General features: G+C 40.5%; 1 protein-coding gene across 1 annotated transcript; it reads left to right on the top strand.

The window, feature by feature from the left end:
- The first annotated feature begins 732 nt into the window (after positions 1-732).
- Positions 733-19299, top strand: LOC136554566 (protein ELYS-like). Its single transcript, XM_066546623.1, has 24 exons — positions 733-853; positions 1897-2150; positions 3692-3872; positions 4649-4856; positions 6002-6118; positions 6806-6890; positions 8304-8454; positions 9402-9534; positions 9621-9802; positions 10268-10329; positions 11014-11142; positions 12522-12612; positions 12701-12790; positions 12981-13121; positions 13886-13990; positions 14463-14556; positions 14856-14979; positions 15091-15147; positions 16141-16287; positions 17030-17217; positions 17389-17533; positions 17630-17761; positions 18915-19062; positions 19148-19299. The coding sequence occupies exons 1-24, from the start codon at positions 733-735 to the stop codon at positions 19297-19299; spliced, it is 3237 nt and encodes a 1078-aa protein (XP_066402720.1).
- The last annotated feature ends 962 nt before the right edge of the window (positions 19300-20261 follow it).

The raw sequence follows: 20261 nt of genomic DNA, 5'->3' as shown, positions 1-20261 counted from the left end.
GGGACAAGCAGTGAAATACCTCACTGCTGTGTTCTGTACTGAGCCCCTTGGCACCTATGTCTGTCTGTCCAGGTAAAGGAAGCAGTGTAGAGACGAGCATTGACTCAGCACAGACTTTAGGAACTATTGCTTTCTGAGCCATGTTAGACAGGCTGCAACTCTTGAATGAAATGAGTCATGTCAGACAAGAGACACAGCAGATAGCTGGGTAAATTTGCCCTAATGTCCAATTCTGATTTGTGCTGGTTTTGTTTTCTCACTTAAAGGAAAATCAAACCTTTTGTCTGCATCTAATACAGAATCTTAGCTGTTGGGAACTATTGGGATAGAGTGCTGAAATCCTTTCTAATTCTTATCTTCTGCTGTAGGGTTATGCTTCCTGGCAATCACAAACTTTTTGAAATATGATTTTTCTGAGATCACATCTTGCTAACCTGTATGAGTAAGCTCGAACTTGGTGTCTTGTTCTCTTCCCTGTTATTTATCTTGTTCATCCCTCTGTGTCACTTGTTGTTGGTGGTCTTGTAGGCATCGGAAAAGCTCAAGATTGTCCTTTTGCTCTGCTGTGAGATGAAAAACTGTCCCAAGTGCCATTTCATTTGAGCAAAAAAAGAGCTACAAACGATGTATGGGAGATTTGTCTCTGCATACTGATGAAGCTTGGGTCAGTCTCAAAGATATTTATGGCTGACATGAGTCTCTTTGCCTTTTTTTCTTTATTTCCAGTGAAGAATGCGAGACCTAACGGCTCAGGTAACGAGCAGTCTGCTGCAGTTTCCAGAGGTGACTGTTGAGGCACTTGGGGAGGATGAGATCACCCTAGACTCTGCACTGTTTGGGAAGTTTTCTGGAGGTGAGCGTTTTCCTTTAAATTTGGATTTGGTGTGACATTGTTACTGCCTGAAGCACAGGGTCATGGCATCAGGTTGGTTCTGTCAAGTAAAATGCGTCAGGTTCTGATAGTGCTAACAGGATATTTTAACAATTAGAAGCATTGAAAGTGCAACAGCCTGCTCCAGTCCAGTGCTATTTAAATAATAGAGCTGACCATGCCCTCCCCAGTTCTGAATGAAATAGAAGGCAGTTTTCAAGGAAGAAATAGTGTTGTTTTGGGACAAATTTCTTTTTACCCGCTCATGTATTTCGTAGGTATTTAGTAGGATGCAGATTGAGGACCCAGTGAGAGTTGCTGACAACAGCTAAGCAGATTAGGCAGTTGACTTTCTAGGTGATCTGAAAGTAGAGCTGGATGCCTGTCTGGATGTCTGGGCTTCTGTTAAGAGCAGGTAGAATCTTATCTACTTGACTGTACTTGCAGTAATGGAGCTCATCCTTCCTTTGAGTTTGAAGTTCCTCAGTAGAGGAGCAAGTGTTAAACTCTTGAGTGAAACACCACTTTTTAAATATTTTCTGGGATCAGCTCATGTAAAAGTTGGAATTACACATGCAGTGCCCATTTTAAGATACTTTCCTGTCCAAATCCCTGCCCAGAGTAGTCATGTGTCAAGCACAATTCTTAAACTGGAACTGAATTGGTTTAGATGGGCTGTATTTGAAGTATGCTTTGAGACTTGTATTCCTGTACATATTTAGGTGTTTTTTAGCAAAACCAGGCCAAGTATGGTGTACAGGCAAGAGCTCAGTCTATTGTAATCTTTATCCCAAAGAGTGAATGTTCTTGAGTGCAGGAATGACAAGTACAAATGCAAAAGAATGGGTTTATTAATTTTAAGAATTATTGGTTGAGGACTGCAGTGGGTGATTTAAAATGATTGTCCAGGTGTAGGTAGGTTGGCCTTTCCCTTTGTTGCATTTGAGGGGAGGGCCCAGTGGCATTGCTGTTGTTCCAGTTGTGCTGCTGGGCATTTGGTGAGCGCCGTTCCTTTTGCCTTGCAGGCAGAAGTGGCCTGGCGTGGCTGGCGTGTGGCCCCCAGCTGGAGGTGGTGAACTCGGTGACAGGCGAGCGGCTCTCTGCCTATCGCTTCAGCGGGGTGAACGAGCAGCCTCCCGCCGTCCGCGTGGTGAAGGAGTTCTCTTGGCAGAAGAGGACTGGGCTCCTGGTGGGCTTGGAGGAAGCAGAGGGAAGTGTTCTCTGTCTCTATGACCTTGGGATCTCAAGAGTGGTTAAAGCAGTTGCTTTTTCAGGAAGGGTATGTATCTTTTTGGGGGAATGAAGGTTTTGTGTTGTTTGGTGCTGCATTATCCTGTTTCAGGAAAAGCTTTGGTGCAGCTCTTTGAAGGTTGTATGTTTTCTGAATTGTATTAACATATTGTCAGTTCAGAGTATCTGCCAAGAGAGCCTTTTTCTCAACACCCCTTTCTGCATTATTGTCATTTTTGTTTTAAGGCTCTAAGGGACACCATGTTTCTGATATTATTTTCCTTGTGGGTTTATATTGATTGCATGTTTCAGGACTTCCGCATGGTATTTTCCCAAATTTTCTTGGTTTATATGAGGCAGAAGGGCAGCATTCAGAGAATGAGAAACATTTTCTTTGTTCTTCCTCAGAATGAGTTGGCAGTACACTAGGAGAATAGGTAAAAGCAGTGCATAGCATAGTGGAAAAATATCCCATTTCAGGAGCTTCAACATGGAAAATTGTTGGAAGACTCTATGCAGAGCTAGTAAAGATTAATTTGAATCCAGTTGTACAATGAAAAAAATAACCTTAAAAGTAAAAAGAAAAAAAATTAACCTTAAAAGAAAAATGTTAGAAGCAGCAACTCTTGAACCTTGTCTAATTGCGCAGCAAGATGTGTTCTGTATTTCCTCATCACAGTCACTAAGACTTGAAGGACGATAATTTGAATAATGAAAATATTCTTGTTAGTCCTCTGAGCAGCAGTGAAGATTAAGAATTTAATTTGAATCATAGGAATTCTAAAAGAAAATAAAGTTACCTGAATTTACTAGAGGTAGCTGTAAGCTTGGAGTTCTTGTGTTCAAGGTGAAAGATGAATTGTGAAGCAGGTGTCCAGTCAGTACTAGTTATTTATGTTAGTCATAACCATGTGCTTGCTATAGCATAGAAGAAAACCTCACGGGGCCTATAAGTTTGGCTATTTTCCCCCATTTCTAGGGATAAATAAGCTACATAAAAAGATGGACCACTTTGTGACATTCACTTCTTTGTTTCAGACAAACCTTTGTTGCTGATGTAAAGCTGTCTGCTTTCATGGTGCTGCATTTGTAAGAGGCCAGAAGATAGCCCCTGTTCCTGTGTTGTCCTGCTCCTTGAGTGCAGGAGCCCTGGTGTGCCTGTGTCTCTGCTGGAGCAGTCAGTGTTGTCCTGGGTGTGCTGTGGGCGCTGAAGGGTCTGTTCACCTTGTGCTGAGGTCATGGGGAGTGCTTGGCCTGTCAGGGAGCAGAGAGAGCTCCTGCCTCAGGCTGAGCAAGTTCTTGTTTGGTCTCTTGTTGGTTTAGGCTGCCTTTTACGGTTTTCCCTACCATCTGTAAGAGTGCTGGTGTGCATTTCGAATGTTTGTTGGATATTATCTGTCAAAGTGAGGGCCAGCGTAGATTTTAGTTATTCAGCATCTCCCTCCAAACCTTTCTAGGAATGTTTCATTCCCATGGAAGTCTAATCCTGTATTTCCTGTCCTGTTTCTGATGTGCTGATGCTGGCTTCCCTTCTGAGGATTACTCCTGGGGCTGTCAAAGACTTTGACATTAACCTGCCGTTCCCTGCAGGTGACTGCCATCGAGCCCATCAGCAATGACGGCGGAGCCAGCGTGAGCACGCGGCACCTGCACCAGAGTCTGCGATGGCTCTTTGGAGTGGCAGCAGTGGCCACAGATGTTGGCCATGTCCTTCTGGTTGACCTTTGTTTGGATGATTTATCTTGCAGTCAGAATGAAGTAGAAGCATCGGGTAAGCTGCAGTTTTTAAACTTGAATTTAGGTGTAAGAAAATGTTTCCTTTCAAAACCCAGCTTGTATCCCATGAAGATGCCAGCGTGCTGACTGGCTGCTGGCATTTCTGACCTTGCCCACTGCTGGCTGTAGACAGCAGTTTGACTTGGTATGGTTCTGAACTGATCCAGAAATGGGAGTGGCTTAATGCTCCTCCTGATGTTCGGAAGGCCTCTTGCTGCCCACATCCCTTTGTCCCTGTGATTCTTGCCAGTGGGAGGTAGGAATTTTTCCATTTGAGTCAGTGCAGCTGTGTGATAGGATGTTGTGTCAGAGGTACCAGATTCCTTGGGAGTGTTCTCCTGTTTCCATCAATGGCTTGGGGCAGGCTTTAGGCTTGTGTTTTAAAATAAATCTGGCTTATCAAAAGTCCTTCATTTGGGTGAATGAATCCTGCAATTTGTGTTTTCAGATTGCAAGCACTGTTTTGGGTGTTGTGAGAGTGGCTTCAGGAGCTCATATCCCTAGAAGTAGCTTCCTCATGAGGCCCAATAAAGGAATTTGTCTATAATAGTTACATTTGTACCCAGTTTTGAAATAGGAGAGAGAATTCCATCGGAGATTCCTTCTGTTTTCTGAATGGGTGCAGAAACAGGAATAGCCAAAATAAGGTGCTGCAAAAATGGGCGTTCCATTTGCAGAATTAGATTATATATGTTGTATAATCACATCAGTTTTGAAATGCAACTGAAGTGGCATAATGCATTCATTTCTCACATGCTTTTATGTGTGTAGATCTAGAAGTTGTCACTAGAATTCCTGCTGAAGTTCCACAAAGAAGAAAAGCTGTGACCCGGGAAGGGAGGCATCTCTGTTTTCAATTGCGAAGTCCTTCAGGAACAGCTGTATCAACCCTGTGCTACATAAGCAGAAGCAACCAGCTCGTTGTGGGATTTTCTGATGGCTACTTGTCACTGGGGAACATGAAAACCTTGAAGAGGGCGTAAGTAGCCACTTCCACTTGGCATGCTTGGTGGTGCAGAGTTCTCAATTTTTTGCTTCAGGAAATATATTAATTTCAAGAGCCCTTTTTCCATGAGTGGGATGTTGGGTATAACCTTGGAGTGTTCAGAAATCCTCTTCTGAAGTATTAACTCATACATGGATTAAGTACAGCGCCTTTTCTGCCGTGGACTGCAATTGATTTCTTACCGTGCCTGTGCATAGAGGTCTTGTGGAATGTACTGAACATGTCAGACAGCAGGGGTGTGGGAGATCTGATTTTTCTAAGTCAGTTTGTTCTGTCCAGTCATATTCAGTGAAACAAGACAATGTGTGATTTTCCATGAGACAGGTTTTAGAAATTATTTTTTAGAACCAGTTACTGCAATGAGGGTATGCACTGAAAGGCTTCAGTATCTGAATAATGTGATTTTGGTGATTATATATTTTTAAGGGACCAGGATGAAGCAAATGAGACATGATAATTCAATAGCTGATCTGTGCCTGAAAGCATATTCTTTCCTACATTTCAGCCTTGATGCAAGTAGGGGGCTGACTTATTCCAAGGCATTGATGTACGTGGACCAATTTTTCCTTGGAAGCCTTGGAGATGAGAATAAGAAGCATATATATTTATAAACAATAGTAAAATTAAGAAATTATTTAAAATCTGCTGAAGAGCAATGTAACTTTAAATACGTGGCAAAATTCAGATGGGGGTTTACTTCAGCAAATCTGCAGTTACTCACCATAATTACTGATAGATAAATAGACAGTGGAGGCATAATTAGGTGTCAGGAAAAGATTGTGAAGGTACAACTAAGGTTCAGAAGTCTGAAAGAAAATGTTTTTTACAATGCCCAAATAAAGAAATGAGAAGCTCCTTCTGTTTGGTGTTTTTTAAAATATGTTCAGGTTTACTGCATATTAAGTTCAATATGTTGAAGTAGGCTTCAACAATAGGAACAGTGCTTTCCCTAGCAGCTGAACTAATCATTTCTGTTCCTCCTCCTCAGGCAGAGGAGGACATAAACAGAGGTTATTGCTTTGATGGACAGAAATCTCCTCACCTTGACTGCTGCATAAAAGGTAGTCACTTGCTTGCCTCCATTATTTGTCTTTTCTATTTTTTTTTCAAACCTGTAGGCACTACACTCAGCTTGGAGGAGGAAGGATTCCTGTCTGTGCTCTTACTTTTCAAGAGCCTGAGAATGATCTTCAAAATTGTTGCTACTTATGGGCTGTTCAGTCTACACAACAAAGGTGAATAAAAATTACAATAGGCCACTGATTTTGCTTTTTTTTTTTTTTTAATATTTGTTCACACAGAGTTGTCCCTAAAAGACAACAATGACAGTATTGCTGGTTGCTTCATGAGAGCTTCAGAATTCTATGGAGTCCTTGTGTGCAAGTTCAACTTCCCTGGCAGAAAAGGAGCAGTGTTCAGCAAACAAATCAATGGCTTCCAGCTGGGATAAGGAAAAAGTCAGAGTGTAGAAGGGTGCACTGCATGCAAGAGAGGGACTGGAACTTAGGTGGGAAGGGGACAAACATACATCTCTCTCTCCCAGTGTCAGCAAACTACTTAGCCCAGCCTGTTTATAGACTGGCAGTCTTCTTGAGCTTGACTGCAAAGCAGTTTTCATGGAGAATGCTTTACTGTGAAAAGCTTTTTACAACAATTTTAGGTCCATGTTGCATATTAAAGCTTTCCAAACAAAGGCATTGTTAGCATTTGCCCCTGAAGCTGTTTGTGTAAAAATTTCCTCCTTTCTGTTTTACTGGCTAAGTGTGACCAATTATCATGCATTGGGAAGCAGTGTTTTTCTTTTCGGCAAAAGCATGGTCTTAAGTCAGTTTCAGCCTAGATCCAGCCTAGATCTAATAAATTGATAATGAGGATTGTAAAGCAGCTTTGTAATCAAATCTCCTCTTTTATACCTTTTTCAGTGAAGGGAATGCTGTGAATTTACATCTCTTGCAGTTAGCATTTGGTGGCAGGAAATGTCTGGCATCAGGAGAAGTCATGTATGAGGTAAGACAGGCCTGTATGTGAGAGATTAAAAGATAAAGTTTCCCTGAGTATCAGTTAAGTTGGCTCTTTGTATACGAATGAAAGCTGGAATTTCTAGTCATTAAAATGAATGCCTGATGAGTTTATGGCATTGTAGTGTTTTATCTTATGGAACTGTTCCTTGGTATGGTGGACATCTTGTTCTGGTCTGCATTTTTTATTAAAATTGATTTTATCTTTAGTCATTTTATAAGATGAGATTCTTTGCTTAGACTTCATGTTAGTTTTTCAAAGAGATGGTTTTGGTTTTTCTTAACTACTGTGCATGTGTATCTGTTATTTCCAAAATTTCTGAATAAAATAGAATAGAATGTGCATGTTTCAGGACAAATGTTACGATTTTTTCTTTTCAATAATGAAAGACTTTTTAATTTATTCATTTGTTTTAGACACCTTTGATATTCATTTGTAGCATTTCCTGGAACCATTAAGAGAAAGCTTGTCTCTTCTCAGATTAAATGAATTAAATGTATAGAATGAGAATGTGTTGTTTCATGACAGTTCATTTTAGATCTCTGAAAGTTTTGGAAACTCATTTTTTGCTTGGAAGTGGTTTTGCTGTTTTTTTTTAGTTTGGTGTTTTGTAGGGCTCCTTTATTGTAGAGTAGCTATTTGTCCACAGTACACACATATTCACATATTGTTTGGTAGACAGGTTAAATGAAGGCTGTACTGGAAAGACAGTATTTCACTTAATGCTTCCTTAGAAAATGGTGGTGGCAGAGGTTCAGGGCCATCCTTTCTGTATATCTATTTCTGTGTATCTCAAGGCAGTTTTCTTGCTCTGTAGCAATTTGGGATCTTAAACACATTGTCCATGTTCATTCCATGTCCTCGCCATAAGGAATTGAGGGATATTTCCCTGATAAGAGCTCAAAAACCTTTGAAAGAAGGTTTTAAATCTCTAGGAAGTTCTCATTGTTACTAGAGAGGTGAGCACTCTACTGATGTGCCTATCGATAACGTCCCCTGACAGAACTTTAGCTGCTCTAATGTCAGGTTCTGTAATCAAAACATGGAGCAAAGGCTTTGTGTGAAGGTGTGTTGCATTGTTTTAGATGTCTCTTTGTAAGTACATATTCAGGTTTGTAATGACAGTTTGATGATGCAAGAAATTCTACAAAATATGTTTAGATCTCGACTAATGTTAGGGAAATGCTAAATTTTGAAAATGTGCAAAAGCCTTTAGAGTAAAACTTGCTCATTATGACTTGACACTTAATTCTCTTGCATGTCAGATGTAATTCCTGTTGATGGGAAACATACAGTAAAATAAGCATATTATATCAGATATTTGCATTAATTCATACTTAGGTATAATGTATATTGTTATTTCAAAATTGCCTTTCCTCTCTTCTTAATTTTTCCCCCCAGGATTTTACATGTTGTGTCAAGCTCTTCAGTTTAGATCTCTCTGGTGGAATCTTTCCCTGGAGAGGGCAGACCAGCAATACTAAATTCCTCAGCTGTCAGACCATAGAAAAATTTTGCAACCGTGCTGACAGAGAGGACAACGTTAATGAAGGTTTGTTCTGATGTCCCTGCTTGGTTATTCTGAACTACATGGTTTGGATATCTGAGCAATGAATGCTGTTCTGTACCCACAGTCCTAAAGTCTTAAATATTCATCTAGCTGACCTTGTTGGGCTTATTAAAAAAACGTGTGCTTAAGTTATGTGAGACTTCTTATCCCTCTGAACATCATCTTTTAAGGGAAAAAGTAGGTTTTATTTTATGTTTGCTGGGGTGCTGGAACAGTGTGTGGGGTCATCTGTATAAGGCTGGTCAGTCAGTTTGTTCTGCCAGTTGTCTTCATTGAACAGTAAGATCATTCTGTTGCTTAGGAGTGTTACCTGATTTTTTTTTATGCTGCTCAAACCTCTGGCTGCATCCAATGTGCATCCAGTGAATCTAGTTCCCCAGGGCTGAGAACTGGAGCCGGTCCTGTGAAATATCTTAATCAATGATCTGAATGAGGGGATCGAGTGCACCCTCAGTAAGTTTGGGACAGCACCATCATGAACAAGAATGTTGATCTGTTGGAAGGTAGGAAGGCTTTGCAGAGGGTTCTGCGCAGGCTGGATTGATGGACTAAGGCCAGTTTTAGGAGTTTCAAACACCTTTTGCAATGCTACAGGCTCGGGGAAAAGTGACTGGAAATGTGCCTGGTGGAAAACTACCAAGGATTTGTCAGCCTAGATGACAGCTTGTTGAATACAAGCCACCCCATTAAAAACCCCCAAATAATTATTCATTCAGCATGCAAAACTTAATTAATAATTGTGTATTTGATTTTGCTTAAAACAAATATAATTTGAATAAGAAAAAGAGGCACTGAAATCTATTGTAGAGATGGTTGCTATTTCGTAATTTTTTTTATCATTCCTAAGTAAAGAGCTGTGTTTCATGAATGAAATAACAGCAAATATCTCATATTTTCTAGAGTAAGAAACAATGTCTTGTCTTTGACAGTAATCTCTCCTGACACCAGTGTATCAATCTTCAGTTGGCAAGTGAATACCTATGGTCAAGAAAAACCATCTGTTCATTTGGGAGTGTTCGACATCAATCGCTGGTATCATGCTCAAATGCCAGAATCACCAGGGTAGGTTTTAATTAAGACGTTTCAATATCCCTACAAAAGGTTAATTTAAAAATTGCTATTGAACATGTGCACTTGTTTTCTTTAAGGCCAGAAGAATTCCTTCATGATTGCCCCTATTTTGCCCTGTGGTCACTGGATCCTGTAATAAGCATGACTTCTCCAAACCTCATTTTGGATATTCTGGTACACGAGCGTAGTCTGAGTCGAGGAGTTCCTTCTTCTTATCTACCGCCTGAACAGTTCTTTAATCCAAGCACCTATAATTTTGGTAGGTATTTCACTGCTTTTCATTTGAATAGTGGCAAGCTTTGGTGGAGGTCAAATGCCACTTGAGTGGTTCTCTTTCTTGTTCATTGTTTGTCACATGAAAACCAAACCAAAAAAAGCCCCACAAACCTTCTCCAACCTGGTTACCTTGTCCTGACAAAGCACTTAGTCTTGTGAAACATATCTGACAGGCAGCTGAGTTTTGGGTTTTGGGGCTTCTGTAACATGGCCTGGGAAGGGGTGATGGTCCCAAAATGAAATGCCTTTGAGCTGAGGCACGAAGCACAGCACTGGGTGGCACTCAAGTTTCTAGAGACAGAGAGTAACTCCTTTTTATGGGATGTGTGTAAGTGATGTGATGAAGGAAAAGTGGTGCTGGAGGTTTGTCTTTGCAGACAGCAGTATTTATAAAGCATAAACTGGTGAGAAGGTGCCAAGGTCTGTCAAATGTTCCTTGTTTCTGCAGATGTGACCTGCTTGCTCAGCTCGGGAGTTGTTCACATGACTTGCACCGGCTTCCAGAAGGAGGTGACTTTTTTATTGTCTTGAGAGTGTCAAGAGATGAACCTTCTGTAACTTTTCTCTTGCAGTGCTTTGAGTGTCAGAGACCACTTGATGCTCACACTGCCCATGTACATGCATAGCTGCAGTCATATCGTGCCAGTTTCATGCAAATGGCAGTGTTGTAGGGAGGCATGAGCAGGGATTGAATGGCTGGAAAAGATGAGTGTGGTGGAAGCTGGGGAAAGTGTTTACTTCTTTGTATGGTGTGGAGTTAGGGTCTTGATCCCTGATGAACTTGAGCATGGAGAGAGGGAAAAGTGATTTAACTGTTGAGGAAGAAATGCATGTTTTTTCTCTCAACCTTGGCCAAATTCTAATTTCTGAGCCACTGCACAGCTTTTGACCAACTTTTTCAAATTAAGTTCCAGCTCACTAAATATTTCAGCTTCAGCACAAACAAGCACAGATGTGTGATTTAAAGTTGTGTGTTAGGTTTAACTTTTACAAAATGTAATTTGTGTCAGGGAAAATACCAGGCCTGTGTATTGACAGACAGGCTGGCAAATGCTTCCTTTAGCATTGCAAGGGTTGGTATTTTCTTCTACAGGGTATTTTTTTAAAAATTGAAACCATTAGTTTGGCTGTTGTTTTTAAGGCAGAACCTTCGTGATTGAATGCTGTCTCAACCTGTTTTGATTGATGTTTCAGACCCTGAAGTTTTTGAAGAAATCTGGTCCTTTAATAAGTGAAGCCATCCGTGACAGCTACTCTCGGTGTCTTGTAGCTGGCTTGCTGTCTCCAAGACTGGTTGATGTCCAGCCATCCAGTCTGAGTCAGGTGAGTGTATGCTGGAAAATCCAGGGGGAAATATATCCATCTTGTCTGAAGGCTGTAGAGGCTACAAGACATGACCATCTGAGTTTTACTTGCAAGTTGCTCTAAGAGGCAGCTTGACATTATTTAGCAGAAATAATAATATTCTTAGATCCAAACTCCGAATTTGCAAGCTGATCCAAACTCCTCTGTGCAAGCTGGCCCAGCCCACATAATGCATATTTTGCAAGGCTGATGTAGGCTCTTACATTCTCATTAGATGTTCTGATGTCAAATCTGGTTGGGAAGTAACTTGGGAAAGCAAGAAGTTTTATGATGACATTTCCTGAATTATGACTATATTGTTCAGACTTGTTATGCATTTGAGCAGGGACTGCTTTTGGATGCTAGAAAGAGAAATTTCAGAATTAGGTTAAGAGCTTGGGTTTGAATTTCTTTGGCCACTCTAAGGAGTATTTGGCATGTTTCTTTGTCTGAAACCAGATTTCAGAAAAAATGGAAGTATCACACATGCTTTCAAATGACAGAATGTGTAGAAATGTCCTTGAATGTAATAATTTAACTTAGAAGGAAAACCTATTTTTGAGTATCTTTTAGAAAAAAGAGAGACAAGGAAAAAAAAAAGAAAAATGTAAATTTCTTTGCAGGATCATTTCACCTGAAATAAATGTCTGAACAGCAGCTGGAATTAGCTGCTACATTATTTCCCATGTGTGTGCATGCCTGTGCATTATCCTTCTCAAGGACTGCCATGGCATTAGAATACAGTAATTGAACAGGCTGAAATTCCAGCCCATTAGAACTGAAATGTTTCGCTTCTTTATGGTGCTTTAACAAATTGAAACTTCATGTTTTGGCTGTCAAAGTTGCTTCCTGTCTTGCTAGTCTCAGGAGCTGCTTGGCCTCAGCTTCACTATTTCCATGCAAACACAGTGGTGTTTGCTCTGTCCCCTTCACATACTCCTGATGGCAGAGAGGTGTGCCCAAAGTGCATAATGGGTATTAGCAGAGGATGTTACTGGAAATAGTTAACTGGGACTCTGTAAATGAAGACTGAAACCCTGAGGCACAGAAATGGAGATTGAAACTAGCCTGCATGAAGTTGAAATGTCAGAGGAAAACATTCCTGTGTTCCTCAAACCAGCCAGCAGTCCAGCCTGTGGCTAGAATGAAGAAAGAGTCAAGAATATGGAAGTAGCAGCATTTGCAGCTAATGTCTGAGTGGGTAGCCAGTCAGAAGCAAACGCTTCTGTCAGTGGCTCAGGTAGTGTCTGATTCAGGGCTACTGCATGGGTCACCAACAGAAGCTGCAGTGTTTATCAAGGTGAGACTGAGAGGAAAAGTCTGTGAGGTTGTGATTTGCTTTTGTCTGTTCTGTTCAGGAGGAGCAGTTAGAGGCAGTGTTGTCAGCTGCTGTGCAGACAGGTTCTTTGGAACTTCTGACGGGATGCATTAAACACTGGACTTCTGAAGGTAATGCTGCTTCCATTGTTTTTATGTGGTGTGTGTGTTTTGGTTAGAAATTGTGGCTTCATGTCCTTTTTGTTTTCTGTTTTTAAAGAGCAGCCAAGTTCTGCTGTAAATTTACGGTTTGTTCTTGAGTGGACGTGGAACAAAGTGATCTGCACAAAAGATGAACTGGACCAAATATGTGAGTAGTGGTGTGGTGGTTTTTGAAACCTGGAGTCATTCTTTGTAAAGGATCTTCTTCACTACTCTGCCAGTGTATGCTGCTGGTTCTTTAAGTGGTTCTTTAAGTCGCTTGTGGTTGTTGAAGTGTTGAAGTCTGGAAGTGTGCAGTTGCTCTGCTGAGTGATGATTCAATATTTCTCCTTGACAAGGTGTTCCGCTGTTTGATGGCTCCTGCAACTTCATTGACCCCCAGACATTACAGTCCCTCCAGCACTGCCAGCTGCTGCTGAGCAACCTCAGCACAGTCCTGAACTGTTTCCTAACAGAAGCCCGAGAGCTTACAGAGAAAGGTTGGTGAGAGCCCTGCTAGGCCTTTGGTCTGATAGTTAACATTTGGAAGATGCTTGGGTTGTAACTGTGGAGACAGGAGCCATTGTTGTTTTGGATGGTTGGGAGAGAGTCAGGTTGAGCTGGGAGGAGAGGCTTAAATCTGATCAGTTGGGACTTTGATTTAAGCCACGTTGAGTTCAGGGGAGCAGCTTGTTGTGGAGTTCATGAGGCTGGGTAGGAGAGGGTGCACTGGTTCAGCACTGAGCTGAATAAGGACCTGGGCGCAGCAATTGCAGCAACAGAGTGTGGTAATGCTGAGAAGTGTTCCCAATTGTTAACTAGCAATTGATAGTTGTGTGCAAATTGCTGGGAAATAGAAAGGAAACCAAAATGAGTAAAGCAATTTCCTTGAGCTTTTTTGACTTCTGATTTTAAAAATTGTTGTTGGCATGTTGAGGGAAATAGAAGACTATAATCTCTTTGGCTAAAGTAAAAATCTCTGCTACATGGAAAACAAATGTTGTCTTCTTGAGTGTATCTTATAGTTTAGGCTTTATTTCTCAATTTTAATCTTTCATGATTCTGTTTCTTTGTAGTGATTGGGGTTTTTTTTGGTGGGGGGTGGAATGGTGTATTTTTTCCTTCAAATTCATAAGTGATCCAGAGGGACAACTACAAAGACAGGTTTCCACTGTGTTTGTTCACACTTTGTTTGTTCTGCAAAGGGGGTTTTGTAAAATGAAAGGAATTGCAAAACTCAAATCATGTTTTGCCTTTCTTTCAGGTTTTTCAGATTTGACAAATAAGCAGGTGGTAACCAGCCTCATATTTTTGTATGTACAAGTGGTGATCTGGTTCTGTCGATCCAGTCTCCTTCCCGAAAGTTTAGGTAAGCAGAACCTGTAGTACCAGCACACTCATTTTGATAGTAAAAGCAGTACCTGCATATTTTGAACCTTTGATTTATTGCTTGAGGTGAAAGTGCACCTTGGAAATGCTCTTAATTGAGACATCTTATAAATTCCATTTTCAGCTTTAATTATTTTACAGATGTTCACATATTCAAAAAATCATTCCCTTTGAGAGTTGTTTATTTAGGAGTAGCCTTGAGCTTACCCTACATTCTCTGAATGCAGCATCAACCGCAAACATGAAACTGATCTTGAGACAAGAAGTAGTTGTAGTTCTGCAGTTTGCAGCAGTAGTAGTTTTGTCTTAGTTCTCCTTTAGCAACGGCAGAAACAGGATTGGATTGAGAGTTGGAGGCTTCTGGAGGTTGTGAGATTTCTGTCTGTCTAGACCAAAGTTTTAGTTGAAAAACGTGGTCTTATTTTAACTTGCTTTTACTTTATCACCTGTAGATGATGACATGCATTTGTCCAGACCTTTCTACAATTACCCTCTGATTCAGAGCTACTATACAGGTCACCGACAGAAACTCAAGCGCTTATCAAGGTAAGGCTTAGAGGAATTCTCTAGAAAGCTGCCACTGTTAGACTCTGTGAGTGTGGTTATTTTTGCAGTTAAAACCCTTTGTCTGCACTCCTTGGCATTACACGTAACAGAGCATGAAAGCAAGCCTGGAACCCAAAGGTCATTGCAACTCTTCTCTTGGGTTTGTGCGTTGGACTCCTTAATGAATAAGATCCTTGTGAGCTAAGGACCATCTTTGCTCTGACTCCCGAAATCTGTGACACTGAGAGGCTGGAATGAGTGTTTTACTCTGTGCAAGCCCTTGGTCCCTTTTGTTGCAGAGGCAAATGGGATTCTGATTGCTTGATGATTGATGGAATGGTTTCCCAGTTGGGAGAGGAAGTGGAGAAGTTGTGGCGGAGAGATGAAGGCGGCACTGGGAGATACCCACCTGTTAGTTTACATGTGAGTGTTCTGTTCACTGAAAACCCCAGCAGCAGCAGCAGCAGCAGTCCCCTAAAGCCAATGATGGTGAAAGACAGGAGCATTAGAAAACCTTTTCATCTTTCATTTCAGGCACTGCTGGATCTCTATTTGCTAGAAAGCATTGAAGAAAGTGACAAACATGCAATTGTATCCTTTCCAGATTCTGTTATTTCTCCTTCAGTAATAACAACATAAATGTTCTTACATGTTTGTCACCTATGTGTTTTTTTGCAAATTCTTTTCTGATACAAGCAAACAGGTTCCCTAAAATATTCAAGATAAAAACCTCACTTAGTTTCTTTCAAAACATAATAGTTTTTAATTTTTTAAAGCACTCCTTTCTGTAGTAAAGGACTGTGTTTTAGAACAGTGCCTGAAATATGCTGCTTCAGAACAGAAGGGTTTGTAGGAATGGTTTTCCAGTTGCTGATTTGTTTCCCAGCCCAGCTAACAGTGTTTGCTTTTTTTTGTGTAAAAAGTACAAGCACACAGAATAATAAAGAGGGGGTTGAGAACAGTCATTGGGCTGAAGCCTAATTTTTAAGCTGCTGGACCATGCAGACTTTCCTTTGTTGTTTGTTGGCTAAACGAAGAAGGGAGGCTGGAAAGCAAAGGGTTAAAAATGATTGTGGTCCCAAGTTGCCTTACTCAGACATGATCCACATGCAGTTTTAAACACAGTTTCAATCAGTCAGCGCTAAGTTGCATTGTAAGGGCACCATAATTTGTGTTGGTTTTGTGAAGACAGGAAATGAGGAGAATAAAACAGCTGTAGAACTTGTTTTCTTTAATAATTAAGCATTGGATGTTGAAGTGTGTTGAGTGTCCAACTGGTAGCTTCACTGACAGAAGCAGAAGCCTGGGTTTTAAGAGCAGTATATAAACACCCAATAGCTGCTTTTTTGATTGCCTTCCAGAAATCCACAAGTGTTTCTTTCTGGAAGTATATTCAGAATATAGTTTTGAGATTAGGACCTGACTTGATACAATGGGTTTTTATAGCTTAAAATGGTAAGATCAATACCTTGGGATGTTCTGCTTTCTACAATTTTCATATTCTTATTTCATTGTTTTGCTAAATGTACTGTGATACAAGTTTTTGGTCTTAGCGATTTATTTGCCTTAATTAGATACTCTCAGACAATTTACTTGCTGCTGGATATTATGCATTCCTTTCCAAATAAAACAGAAACTTCAATTGACTCCTTTCCAACTGCCTTTGCTATCCCTTGGGGTCTTGTTAAGCTGATTCGAGGGTTTTGGCTTCTGGATCACAATGATTATGAAGTAAGTATGAAACAGTTGAGTTAGACAAACATTACACTGCAGAGCTGTAACCAATAACAATTTTTTTTAAATTGGTACTTAGGTGTTACCAGCACCTAAGAGCATAAGAAGTTTTTTTAACACTGGTTTGACATCTTCAGCAACAAGTTAATGATTTGAAATTTTGTTTTAACTACTTTGACAGAAATTGATTGAAACAAAGGCATAATCAGCATAAATAATGCTTAATATTTGAATTTGCAAAGCCATCTCTGTTTTAGGTTGGGCACTGATTCTAAAAGAGTTGGGCACTGATTCTAAAAGAGTTTTTTTTCCATACTTGAAGCATGGAAACTGATGGTAGCAGGAACATTTGAGACAAAAGACTGCAGGAGTGATACGTCAGCCTGATCTTCCTAATGCTTTAGGTTGTTTTTTACCTGTCACTATACGAATAGAACCAATTTGATTGTTGAGTAACTTATTATTTAGTAATGTATTTATAAAAAGGGATGTTTGTCCACAGTTTCGTGAACTTAGAAAAATCTGAATTGTTCCTTTTAAGACGTTCAAAATTTTATCGCTGATTTTTTTCCCTGCAAATACCTGAAGAATTTCTACTGATGTGTCCTGGCTCAAGTATTTTGTTATTGAGACCTCTAAGTTGGTCTCACGCACATCCAGCCTTGCTGCAGAAAGTTTTGACTCTTTGTTGCATGGGTGTGTGTATCTCTGGTAATGAAGTTGTTCTCAACTTGTCCAGAATTCCCTGGCGCTGCTCTTCCATCCAGCTACACTCAAGACTGTGTCATGGCAACACATGAGGATAATCCAGTCCCTGATGTGCCAGGGGGAGCACAGGCGAGCCCTCAGGTACATGCAGATGATGAAGCCGTCGATGTGCAGCAGCAGCGAGGTGCGGCTGTTCCTCACTGTGCTCTTGTCCAATAGGTAAGGAAACCTCCACTCTTGGCATTCACATCTTGGGAAATGTGGAGAACTGATGGCACAAATGGGGCTCCCCTCCATTTCCTTTGAGCTTTGAATGGATACTATCACTGTGGGGTATCTTTTTGGCCTCAGTGTTTCCATTCCTTTCCATGTCCTAAACCTTAACTGCAGGTGCATGGTGGAGGCTTGGGGTCTGTTGCAGCAACACACCACGAAGTTAAACATAGAAGAGTTGCTAAAGCACATGTATGAAATCTGTCAGGAGATGGGGCTGATGGAGGATTTGCTGAAGCTGCCCTTCACAGACACAGAAAAAGTGAGTCTGGAGAAGAAACAAAAAAAAAAACCTTGTCTCTTTGGCAAGAGAAGAGGCAGAATGGTAATGATGTCTGAAATGTGTTATTTCTCACAGGAGTGTTTGGAGAAGTTTTTACAGACCAAATCTGGTGTTCAGAACCATGAATTCCTCTTAGTCCACCATCTGCAGCGTGCCAACTACATCCCAGCACTCCAGCTGAATCAATCCATGAAGGCCAATCTGTTGGTAAGGGTAGCAGTCCTGCTGAGTATGCAAGTTTCTGTAAGTGTGACTGATCACTTTTGATAGTCTTCAAGAAAAATTTTGCTTTGTCTTTTATATCACTCTTTGAAAGAATAGGAATAAGTTCCTACATGTCAAGTTACAACTCAACCTAAAAGGTGGGTGAAATAATTTTACTACTGCAAACTGCCGTGTGAAGTTATAAATTAAATGTTCAGTGGTTGACTCCACTGAAAGTTTGTTTGTATCTGACAAAAAAATAGGTATCTTTTCTACAATCCCATATTTTCATTCAGTTCCTCAAATCCTGCTGTTATATATGGTTTAGCTAGGGAAGTTATTTGTGTCAGTTTTTTCTGTGGAATAAAGAGTATGTTGTATGTCACATCTTGTATCTTGCTTTTACCCAAGAGCAGTCTGGATGCTCAACAGGTCCAATATGTGTAGTGGGGTTTAGTTGTGGTTTTGGGTTTTTTATTGTCTTAAATTATAGCGCACGCAAGCTCTCTGATTCCAGTAGTTTCCATGCTACCAATTTTATGACATGAATTCTAACTTATGTTTCTCAAAATATCCAGATCAAATTCTGCATTATGTGAACTTCTCTTAGGGATCTCTGGTGCATGTGTTGCTTTTTGAAAGTGTATTTTTCCAGTAAATCAAACTTAAAAGGTAGTCTTGGAAGGTTTAAGTGTGTGAAAACTGTGTTCCAGACAGAAGGTGTGTCTAAGTAGATTTTCCTAATTTTCCCATCATTTTGTCCAACATAATTTGCAGTTGCCCTGTGTATTCAGTAATCTCAGACATCTATATTTCATGATAACCAGGGGAAAGCCTGCTCTTCCGTAAGCCATTTGAAAATTGCACGTGTTAACAAGTATGTATGTGAAAATAAGGCTCTGCAAAGTGCCAGAGTCCTTTTAACTAGGAGTTTAATGTTCTGCTTTTATTCCAGTCTTCTTTGCACTTATCCAAAACTACCAGGTGAAATTGGTGTGTGCTCCTGGGTGGACCTTGCTGTGGTTCTGTGCAGTGGATTTGTTGTCCTTTGTCTGTAGAGCAAATTTAGGCCTTAGCTGGAAAGAGCAGAGACAGTCCTGTGCAATGAACTTCTGGTGAATTGTTAACTTCTTGCTTTACACATTTCCTTTGCCAGAATGATCGTGATCCTCGCTTGAGAGAGAGAGCAGTAGCCAGAAATTCTCTCTTAGACCAATATATCAAGATCCTTCCCACAGTTCAAAGGAAGCTGGCAGTAGAGAGAGCCAAGCCGTACCGTTTGCCTTCATCAGTCTTAAGAGAAGGTAATTTTAGAGAAGGGAACTAGGATGTGCAGCTGGCCATCACTTTGAATACACAAGGCTGATGCTTTTCCCTCTTGCTTTACAGTCCCAAGGCCAAAGCCATTATCAACAGCAACAAGGCAGGCTAATGCAGGAAATGTGCATACAAGAACAAGTTTCATCAGTAAAGTACTGTCCAGATTTAAAGAAGCATGGCTAGGAAACAAGACAACCAAGTTCTCAGAATATAAGAAGTAAGCAGCCTTTTCAAAAAGTTTAGCCTTGTTCTATGTGTTTGAGGGGAGACAGAAAAAGGAGAGAAATCTCTTTGAATTATGTGTCTTGGTGGGAAGGTACATGTGAAAATAGCTTTGTTTTGCTTTTTTTGCACATAAAATATACGTTTGAGACACAATTCATCATAAGTACTATTTGGAGAAACATACTTTTCTGCTATGATAATCTTAGTTAGGCAAATACATGTGTTTACATTATGAGAAATGTGTTTACAGAGTTTAATACAGCTGAAACTAAAGCTTTGACCACCACCAAGCTCTTGGTGTACACTTTAAAAGACGAACAGAAAGAAGTGCCTGTTACTTCTATGTGGGCCTAACGTATCACCCCAGCAGTGAGGGTTTACCTGTATTTCTTGTTCACTGAGTGTTCGTGTTGTCAGCATCACAGCATGTTTTTTTTCATTTATTTCTTGATTTTCCTAGTGTAAAATGAGTATTTTAACAGGTTGCTGGATTTGGTGGTTCATCCTGTTCCTTCCCGCTCTGTGGCACAGGATGAGACCCAGCAGCAGTCCCCGTGCAGAGCTTCCACTTCTTTTGTGGCATCCAGCCCCCTGAGAGCAAATGCACATCGCTCCAGCTCCCAAAACAATCTGCCAAGAGCATCAGAGCTGAATTTACTGGAAACACGCCTTGTGGTCAAGGTTTGTATTTTCAAAAGTCAGTAGCAACCAACCAAACCAGAAGCTTGGGAGCTGCTTTGTTTAAAATGAAACCCCTGGATTCAAATGGTGAGATACTTTTTGCATGCATGTAGTTATTGTATACACAGTCTTTTTCCAGCAGTAAAATGAAAACAGAGGGAAAGTTTAGTTTTCAGGTAATTGCAGTGGTCACCTTGTCCCACAGCTTTGAGAAATACACTTGTTTTTATTGCATGGAACAAAGTTCAGCTTGGACTTTTCAGTCTGTACTTAGCTG

Source organism: Molothrus aeneus, chromosome 3 (genome assembly GCF_037042795.1).
Source record: "Molothrus aeneus isolate 106 chromosome 3, BPBGC_Maene_1.0, whole genome shotgun sequence".
NCBI lineage: Eukaryota > Metazoa > Chordata > Aves > Passeriformes > Icteridae > Molothrus > Molothrus aeneus.
This window is presented reverse-complemented; position numbering and strand designations above follow the sequence as displayed.